Here is a 10,291-nt window from a genome sequence, read left to right on the forward strand (position 1 = left end):
CTGATTTTATATCATTTTATAAATTAATTACCAGTATTAAACTTAAATTCAACAGTTTAATCTAATAAATAAACAGTAAATATAAAATATAGATTTGCAAAGTGTATTTTAATCTTTTTATGTGAATAAACGTCTTCAATAAATCACATTTATGGGGCAGCGCTGCATTTTAACTATTAATATAAATATTTTATTCCACCAAAAATGTTTGGGTGGTCAAGGGGAACTAATATGAAGAATATACTAGAATAAATTAAAAAATATAATAAAACAGAACGTATAAACAGAATAAAACACTTTATACATTAGTCAAGAGTGGAAATAAGTTTAAAGTTTCAGATAATATATTCAAACTGATTTATTTCTAGAGCAACAACAATTCAGTGATTTAAAAATAAAATATAAAAGACATTAATAAACACAGAAAGTAGATAATATATAATACTTTATATAATACTTAGTTATAAACTCTGCTGAGAGGTTGTTTGCTGCCCTCCAGCGGTCACAATCAGGAACTACACTTCCGGTTAATACCTTTAAAACACATCACAGAACAAACCAAAACAATCAACACTGCGTGAAGATAAATTATAATCGTTATCTGTGAAAGAAAAGAGGAATTGTTGTGTTCTTCAATGGAAAAAACAACATTTTACAGCGCATCGTTAAACCTCCCACGGCCCCTGAAGGCACCATTCCTCGACGTCACCCTGGACTCGGAAGTGTTCGTCCTCACTTTCCTCTTCCTCCTCTTCCTCCTCTTCCTCCTGGCTCAAATGGCGAGCTCCTCGGGTCCGGGTCGGACTGGACCGGGTCTCTGGGCCCCGGTGCTGCTCCTGCTGGTGCTGTCGGGACCGAGCGGGCCGGTCGGTGCCGTGTCCGAACCGGGGAAATGGATCCAGAGCGTGGACAGCGTGAGTTTCCGGTTTGTTGTGTCTTAAAACGTCAGCGGACAGTTTGAGTTGAACAGGTTAGAAGAGAAGAACTTTATTGTTCTTATTGTTGTTGTTATTGTTGTTTTTATTGTTGTTTTTATTGTTTAATTAAAATGGGTTTTAGTGTGGAACGGAACCGACACACTGCGGCTGCGCAGCGTCAGAAATATGTAAACAATGACAGCTGACTGAGTTCGATCAGCTCGTATTGATTGTGTATTGATTGTGTATTGATTGTGTATTGATTGTGTATTGGTTCCCTCTGCTGCTGACACTGGTTTTGAATTATTTGACTAAAGTCTCACTGATGAAGCTTCCTATCTTACTGATATTAATCAGATTATTGATAATAATAAGCATCATATCATCACTGTGCCACTGTACGATCAATAACTGCAACATATTGTACAAATACTCAGCTCTGTTTAAACATTTGAAACTGAACAAATGCTCCAAAACTAGCTGCACTAATGGGACCAGAGCTTCCCTGTTGATGGAAGAGTCCTAAATGTTTTTGACTTATTTTAACTAAAGATCGAATCAATGAATAGAGAAGATAATTGCCCTATTAATCAATAATGGAAATAAACATTTGTTGCAGCTCCTATATCTACAATCAGGAAACGTTTTCCATCATTTTCTCTGGTCTGAATTCTAATAAACATCCATTAAAGTAATGTGTGGTGCTCGGTCCCAGTGTACAGTCATAGTATGTGTCTTTGAACTCGTCCTTTATGTTCTGGAGCTCTTTGACTGTTTTTATTCTGAGTCGTTACTTTTCGAGCTTCAAACAGCAAAACCAGGAAGAAGCATGTTTATATCTTCAAACATTTATTAAGTAAGAGAATTTAAAGTCATCCAACCTTTATTTCAAATGAGAGCAGCTCTCTCTTTTATTCATTATTCAGACGTTGCTGGGGCACATTTTCATTAACGTTCGTCCCCAAAAGTTTTTCCCTCCAAAACGTGACCACCATTTATCCAGATGTGATGATTCTCAGAGGCCAATTAAGGAAATACTTTGTTGTAATTGACTTGAATTCAGGCACCAGAAACTGTCCGATACAGGTCAGAAACTTCACAGTCTGTGGCAGCGAATGAATCCATCAGTCAGTCGGAGAGTTCTTCATCTGAACGCCATCTGACTCAACGTGTAACGCTCTCCTTCTCCTCCTCCTCCTTCCTTTCTCTCTTCCTTTCTTCTCAGAAAGCGTTTCATTTGAGGTTGAACAGGAACCTCTTTCACAACGTGCTCGTTGTGTTCGTGTGCACACAGTCAGTCAGTGTCTCGTTTGTCTTGAACTAACTGCACTGCGTTAATATCGGCTGTAAATGTTCCTGATGCAACATCTGACGAGGATCCAGGAAGTAGAATTGTTATAAATCTGATTAATGTCAAACAAACCAACTAATAATAAGAAATAAGAAATCATGAATGCATCCACAAACCTTTCAATTAACAAACAAATCCATGTAAAATTACACTGGTCATGTCATTACATCATTTTAGAAATGAATTAACATTTAACTTAAATTCAACAGTTTAATCTATTAAATAAACATTTAGTATAAAATATAGATTTAAGTGTGTTTTGATCTTTTAATGTGAATAGATGTCCTCAATAAATCACATCAAAGTGTTTTTAGGACACTATGTACGATACTGTCCTCCACCTCACTTACACAATAATGCAACTTTCATTCATTCGTGAATATTTTCTCATTGAAAATGTGAAACAAACATAAATTCGTGCTTTTATAACCTCTGTGTGAGGTCGTCAGACGCAGTGAAAGCTGTTAGTTTTAGTCTCATCTCTTTGTTTGTTTGTTTGTTTGTTTGTTTGTTTGTTGCAGGAGATTCTGAAGAAGCAGACCTTCTTCTACTTCGCCAAAACTCTGTTCAACGGCAGCTTCATCAACCTCAAACGTAAGCAGACTTAAATCAACTCTTCCGCTCGGTCGGAAAGCGTCTGATTTGATTCATGTGTTGTTGTTTGTGTTGTTGTTTTCTTCCCTTTTGGTCAGTGATGTCAGAGACGTGTAACACTTCAACTCCCGTCCAGCTCAACGTGTCCTGGTATCTGAGGAACTCTCACTGCTACGATGAAGTCTTCGACCGCAACGTGAGACTCACTGTTTTCTCCTCTTGAGGCGTTCAGGGTCCACATTTATTTACAGCTCTGTAATGGCGGCTGCAGAAGACCAGACTCCCTTTAAAAAAAACAGTAATTTTACCGAGTAGATAATCATAAAACTGGACAGAAACAAACTAAAACAGTGTTTGTGTGTTTGTGGCCGACAGACTGAGATCGTCTCTGTTATTTGCTCATTATTGATCTTCTATTGATCTGATGACTCCTTTGGGTGAATAAATAACTCCCTCGCATTGTTTGTTTGTTTGTCTCCAGGCATCGAGGGCGGGAAGTTACTTCAGGTCGACGAAGGTCATACCAGGTGGAGGAAGTGGATATTACGTTTTCCACCAGTATCCTGCCATCACCTGCCAGCCGCCCATCAGCCCCAACACGGTCCGACACACACACACACACACACACACACGCACACACACACACACACACGCTGCAAACCAGTGATAATAAAGTGACTGAATGTGTCTGAAGTGGATTTTAAAGTGTTTGTTTTATGACACAGTTCGACCTGGATGTCTTTGAGATGAGAACACGTCTGACAGAGCTGCCGCAGCAGCAGGTGGGTTCTTGGTTTTTAATAATGTAAGAGCTTCACCGTCTCCATTTCCAAGTCAAGGAGGATAAAATACTCACATTTGACTTATTTATTTGGCTCAAATCACAATAGAAAATGAATAGAGGAGCTGTTTGCTGTTAATAAATAATGTAGTGGTCACATCTTTTGCATGGCCTGCAGTAAGGCTGTGCAATCTGGCCTTCTAATCTAGTTTACAACGGTGGTTTGAGCCCATAATTAACAGATTAATGTCAATAAATGCATCAAAATGATGCTGAAATAACGACATTGTGATGCTGATTTGTAAAAAGCTTTAATTCACACTTTGTCCGGTCTGTGCACAAAACGACGAGCAGACAACTTTTAAACTGTCCGTTTTCTGAATGGAGTTTGGTTGATCGAGGCTGCGCTTAATTTGTAGATTGTAGTTTCTTCTCTCTTCAGTCGACTGTTTGTCTTTCAGCCAACCACAGCGAAGGCTTCAAGCAGGGAGAGGAGAGAGATGAAGCCTCCAGAACCAAAGGTATACAATAAAATATATAAAATATACCGTATAACACGATATATTCACTCTCTGATAAACAGGTTATTGTTATATATATGCTTATCATTTTAACAATTAAAACAATCATACAGACTTAATAAGCTTCTTTTCTGACACATTCAGTGTTTCCTCCTCTTTGGTTGTTTTCTAATACAGGACGAGGCTGTTTATCAGAGTTAATGTTCACATCTTCAAAGTTTAATCTTAAATAATAATCTAAACAATAAAAAAATAGTTTTCTTCACATTAATGAACCAATTGTTGAGATATAGACCTGCTGTGTAAGTTTTCTGACCCCCTGTGAAGCTTTGGTGCCCCCTAGTGGGGCCTGTTTAAATATACATTAAACCACTTTTACCAAATCACAGTAAAACACGCACGGGAAGGCTTTCATTGTAGAACATGCACTAGAATATGCAGAGGTCAGTTCTCTTATAGTCCTGTGTGTGTAATGAAGCAAGAACCCCATTTTTTTTGTTTTGTTCTTTAATTTGAGATGTTTATTGATTTTCTGTCTCTCCTCTCTCTCCATCTTCCGTCCTCTCTCCCCGGTCTCTCGGTCTCTCTCTCTCCTCTCCTCCTCTCTCTCTCGTCCCAGGCCCGCTGAGTAAAGAAGGAAGGTTGCTTCAAGCAGAAACAGGAGGAGCTGCTGGATCCTCGTAAAAAAGGATCAGTCTTCCCGATGGATTAGTTAAACCTTGGCGTTATAGAGGCGCTGTAAGGGATGATGAAGTTTCGCATCAAGACTTGGTTCCCTCCGACATTAAAAGCCAGTGGGAATGAATAATGCTTCACGAAATTGAAATCCCACTTTTAATGTTTTCGAAAGTGAGAGGCAAACAAAACTGCGAGGCTATAAACCAAACCTATTAGACTTCCACTTAACCATTATTTACTCTTAAAGGCCCGATTAGTGAGCAGATAAGTCTCCAGTGTGCTGATGTTGAAGGGCCCTGACTCACCCGGTGAACGTCGCGACCTGAGCCGCCGTGAATTTTAGGTCTTCTGGTTTCTTTTTTCTGAATGACGAATGCAATCTACCGCCACCTGCTAGTAATTGAGAGTTGTTACCTCCAACGTAACGTGCTAGTTGGCCGTTGTAGTGTCACTTTTGGCAAGACAACAGCAATCATCGGCCTTTTGTTGCTCCTTGGGACGTCGGTTTTTGTGTGTCAGAGCCCTTTAGTCAACGCGAATTTAGTCCACTAGTTTACGCAACCGCCTTTTTTAAGACAGGTGACAGCTTCAGAATTTAACGGGTGCATTTATTTACTGAATGTATTTTATATTGTAGATATAGAAAGTGAAATCTCTTAAAAGCCACAGGCTTTATTTCAGGCATCTAACCAAAATAGTTAAAGAGAACGAACTGACATATTCAAATGCATAATCTCAGTATTGGGGAAGTCACCTCCCCAAATGAATCTCTTAGCACAGCGGATGTAAGGACAAAAAGGGGCCTTCTTTGTACCTTGTGTGACTGTTTAGGAATTTCCCAGTAAAAAAGGAATAAAATAAACTTTGGATGGATTAATTTGTTTATCTGCAATGTAACACAGCTATTCAATACATAAAAATACAAGCAAATTGATCAAGCTCGTTATCAACGGAGTCAGGGCAAGAAAACTTGATCAGACGTTTTTAAAAACCAATAAAGCGGCTTCTCTATCCTCCGTTTCCGCTCAGGTTGCTTTCATCAAAGCAACTTTGACGGCGGTGGCCGAGAGCTGGGAGGAAGCGGACCTCTACATGTTCATCTGGCACATCCGAAGAAATCAAAGACAAGAACGAGTCCTGACGCGGCGCAAGCAGCGACGACCCTCGCCCCTGGAGTCTAACAGGGCCGTCAGTCACACTCTCACACAGACTGTTAACCATTAACTATTTAGTTGACTTCCTCTGTTCACATAATGAAGGGATAAGGTGCAGCGAGAGGGTCATTATAGGCCAGAGTAAGATACAGGGTCTATGAAGGTGACAGGGGTTTTACTTCACAACAACGACCCCAGCTCCGCTGCCCCATTATCCCGCTTATTACACGGCTACTTAAAGAAATCAGTAAATGACACAAAATATTGATTATAAATGATTTAATTATAGTGGTGGACTGTATTGCAAGAATCTGCTGATTTATCACAGTAAACATCCCAACATCACAGCCGCTCAGGTACGTTTACAACACTAGAAAAGGATTTAGCAGTTATCAGAAAATAATCACTAAAAAAATGCGATACATTTTTCTATATTTTTTCTTCGGAAAAACTGGGTCCAGAGCGATGCCTTAACTGACCAGTCAGAATCTATTTTTATAAGTATTCAACAAAGCCATGATTGTAAAAATTTTACCATTGAGCTGTTTTCTGACATTTAAAAGTTTTAGCAACTTTTACCACAAAGTAGCAGCTGGACAGTGCTCTCCCCCCGTAGGGCCTTTGAAGCACCAAAACGAGTCGTCAACACAGTGAGAGATGATTTTTTGGCAGAAAGTAACGAAAAAGAAAAAGGAAATATTGATCCAAATGTGTGAAGAAGCGAGGAGAGGTTTCACTGCTGATAAAGCAGCTGTCTCTCTCCTCTAACTTGCCTTCCTCGTTTTCTCCTCCACTGCGAGTTCCTCTGCAAGGCTGTCGTCACTCTCTGTCCTGCGTCTGGTGTGCAAAGGTCTTTATTCGAGCAGTAACATTAGTGAGACTGAAAGTTAATCTAAGCTGACATACGAGTAGCCGGAGAGCAGGCTTGCTGTGATGCCATGCCAAAGACCGTGGTCCTGAGACTCAGGTGCTGGATTCCTAAAGATGGTTCACTGTACGATGATGTTCCTCTCAGTCACTGTGTCCACTGCTGTTGTTGGCAGTCTGAATGTTAGACCAGCCGTATCGAAAGGTCTCGTCTGTGTCTGCAGTGGCGAGATCAGCATGAAAGGTCCCTCCATGACTGACATCTCGCCGCCTCTGAAGTGGCCTCCTGATGGTGGTAAGACAACCACACACACACACACCACAACACACACACCACACAAAGACGATATAGACAGATTTTATTGATTTGCTGCAAAGGTTTGAAAGTTTGAAAATGCCTTCATCTTAAACGCGGATAATGCCTTTGAATACGATTGTAATGTCGTATCACGGCGTGTTCATTGCGCTCCATCTCGTAGCCTTATCTGGGAATCGGCCAGCTTTATTAAGTCCTGATCGAACATAGCAATAAACAAAATAAAAAATAACATATTCATTTGTTGTGGGTCATAAAGAAAAACTTGAACTAGAATTTAATGTTAATGAGATTCAGATGTGATGATAAAGTCTTGACAATCCCAACCGTTCAGCTTTTTTAAGGATAAAATCTGTCAGCAATCTCATAAAAACCGACTAAATCAACATGCGTGTTTGTCCTCTTCTCAATACTTTTCTGACTTCCTTGTGGCCCAAACACAAGACTTCAGATATTAAACAACGAACTAATAATCATAGGTTTTATTATTAAAAAAAAGCTCAGTAACTCAGTAAAACAGCTGCTCGTTGTAGTTTTTAGTGAATGTTAGTCCCAGTACCAGGGAAGCCTAAACGTTGATAATAAGGTATAACGCCATGAAGGTTTTAAAAAATTAATATGATAAATTTCTGTTATGTAGTTTTGTTTTTTATGACGGTAAAAATGTTTTTTATGTCTCAAATTATTTGATTATTTTGACATAATCTGAGTGCTTAAGAAAATCTGTTCTATGTCCAGTTCTACATGGTGATGTGCATCGTGTACGTGCTGCTCCGCCGTGCTGTGGTTGGTTTCTGTCGGCGTGTTACTGGAGGACCTGCTCAGATCCAGTTCTTGGATCGGCGCGTCATCTTCCTCGGCATGTGGAGAAAGCCGTGTACTTACGCCCGGTTCAGAGCATCCGATACGACGGGGCTGTCCGGTAAGGTGGAGACACCGGAGGCGAATGTTGTTTCTCCGGACTAGACGAATAAACAGATAATGATGTATAAGTGATGTCGTGCCTGCCAGTTCATGGGGAAACGGTGGTGTTTGCTGAGGTGGCTCTCCCGCGGTGAAGAGGGACTCTGGCCCCGAGTGTTTGGTGAATGCATTGCCAGTCTGGGATCGGCATCGTCAAGTAAAGTCTTTAATTTAATGTTTAATTATAAGGTCAAGGACTGACGTTACAATAATCAACTGTAACAGGCCAGTGTTTCTCAAAACTTTTTTATGATGAAATGTTCGCATCTTTAAAGTATTGGGCAGCCTGAAAAGTTGCATTGAAGTTGCATGAAAACCCAACCAACATTCAGTTGTCTGATTTATTAAGAAAAACACTTAAATTCATGGAAAACAAGCTAAGACGGCGTTGAAGTTGCATTGAAAATCCGGCCTGTAATTATCAAGAAAAGCACTTAAATATCTTCAATTGAACGTTGGCATTGAACTGAGTCTTTGTGATAAGTTATCTTAAACTAAAACTAAGTAGGAACACGAGGTTTGTGCGCTTCAGCTGAGGATGCGTTTTTCATCGTCTGTGGCAGAAACCGCGAGATGAAGATTTTAGCAGACCATTTTATGTGCAGTTTACAATCGCATTGAAAATAGGAAATATTTGAGATATAGAAAATGCGGTTTATCGAACTTGAGCATTTACCATTTTTAATTGAATTATAGTAATGATATATTGTAAGGGGGAATTATGCATGATCGATTAATAAAAATAGAAAAGTAGCCTGCAGTACTCCAAAGTACCACTAGGGGATGCACATACCATAAATGATGTAAAATAAGTGATGAGATATATCACAAGTTATCAGACAACGTAACTTTTTTTTTTAACAACTTGTGGTTGTGATGTGACGGGATCCTTGTCTGTCTAATCTGTCTATCTGTCTGTCTGTCTTTATCTGTCTGTCTGTCCACAAGTCCAGACTCGGTGGTGCTCAGAGAGGTCGTTTGACGTTCGGTCTGCTCTACTGAGCTTCTCCATCTTCGAGGGATCTACGAGTCAACACTGTTAACGTCATGTTCACGTCTGTGTGTCGTGTGTGTGTGGTGTGTAGGCAGTAGTGTGTGTGTGTGTGTGTGTGTGTGTGTCTTTAACTGTCTCTCTCTCTAGGATCGAGGCGAAAGACTCAGCAACTAGATTTTTGTGTGACATTGTTCTGGCCTTTCACTGTCCTGTATTGTCTGGTGGGATATCCCTTTAAACATGTAACACACACACACACACACACACACACACAACACACACACACACCAGCAGGTTAACTTTCGTAGTGGATCATTGAACAATCGCTGATCAGTATATTGGTTTTAATCTACCTGTAAACAGGGACGGCGGCAGGAGACGTTGGTGTCACTGAACCGTGTTTGTTTCCCTTTAGTTTTTATTGTATAAAAGGTTTATTTTTATTTTATTGACATACAAAACACGACTCACCATCTCCTGATGTTCTACAGACCTGTCCTGTTTTTATTTTCATTTCAGTTCATTAAAAATGTTATTCAGACTATTTTAACTTTAGTTCAGTTTTCTTAACCTAGAATACTTCACTCTCTCAAAGTAGTGCTGCGTTCACTGCTGCCCCCTAGAGGGGCGATAAGAGTGCTGTCTGTCTGTCTTTTTGTGTTTATGTTTGTACAAAATATGTAGAAACCTTAATGCCCACCCACCGGTGCACCCGGTTGAATAAACAACATTTGACATGTAATGCGTTGACTCCGTGTGTTACGGCTGCATTCTATCCGTCCTCTCTTTCCTCTCTTTCCTCCTCTTCCTCATCTCATCCTCTTCCGTCATAAGTGCTTTCTCCTCTCTAGCTTTCTTTTTTATCGCGTTTTTACCCTTTTCTTCTTCTCCCTGTTCACCTTTCTTCGTCCTCTAGGCATGAATATGATGTACGTTCTGCCTGGCTGCTTATCCCCCCTGGTGTGCTCGACTCTACCGCTCTTGCTGGTGGGATATCCGCTACTGCACCCTATTTTAGTACTACAGAAAGTTATCTTCGCTATCTTCTTTCATTTCCTGGGCTTCGGTCAGTCTGTGTGTAGTCAGTGTCCAGCAATTAACCATCTTTATACGGGGTTGTCTGTATTTCTTTAGTTTTATTCATTATATAGTCAG

General features: G+C 40.1%; 1 protein-coding gene across 1 annotated transcript; it reads left to right on the forward strand.

Annotated features, from left to right (window-relative positions):
* Nucleotides 1-620: 620 nt before the first annotated feature.
* LOC118341400 (transmembrane protein 87A-like) lies at nucleotides 621-6,066 on the forward strand. Its single transcript, XM_035679646.1, has 7 exons — nucleotides 621-914; nucleotides 2,790-2,862; nucleotides 2,961-3,058; nucleotides 3,344-3,463; nucleotides 3,588-3,644; nucleotides 4,105-4,164; nucleotides 5,872-6,066. The coding sequence occupies exons 1-7, from the start codon at nucleotides 636-638 to the stop codon at nucleotides 6,064-6,066; spliced, it is 882 nt and encodes a 293-aa protein (XP_035535539.1). The 5' UTR covers nucleotides 621-635.
* The last annotated feature ends 4,225 nt before the right edge of the window (nucleotides 6,067-10,291 follow it).

The sequence above is a fragment of the Morone saxatilis genome, unplaced genomic scaffold (genome assembly GCF_004916995.1).
Source record: "Morone saxatilis isolate NCDOM2014 unplaced genomic scaffold, NCSU_SB_2.0 Contig8, whole genome shotgun sequence".
Lineage (NCBI taxonomy): Eukaryota > Metazoa > Chordata > Actinopteri > Moronidae > Morone > Morone saxatilis.

What these genes read in the sequence shown, in the direction of transcription:
- LOC118341400 (XM_035679646.1), top strand. Translation starts at nt 636, where the DNA reads ATGGAAAAAACAACATTTTACAGCGCATCGTTAAACCTCCCACGGCCC. An exon ending in CGCCCATCAGCCCCAACACG is followed by an intron (nt 3,464 to 3,587) that starts GTCCGACACACA and finishes TTTATGACACAG; the next exon opens with TTCGACCTGGATGTCTTTGA. An exon ending in TGAAGCCTCCAGAACCAAAG is followed by an intron (nt 4,165 to 5,871) that starts GTATACAATAAA and finishes GTTTCCGCTCAG; the next exon opens with GTTGCTTTCATCAAAGCAAC.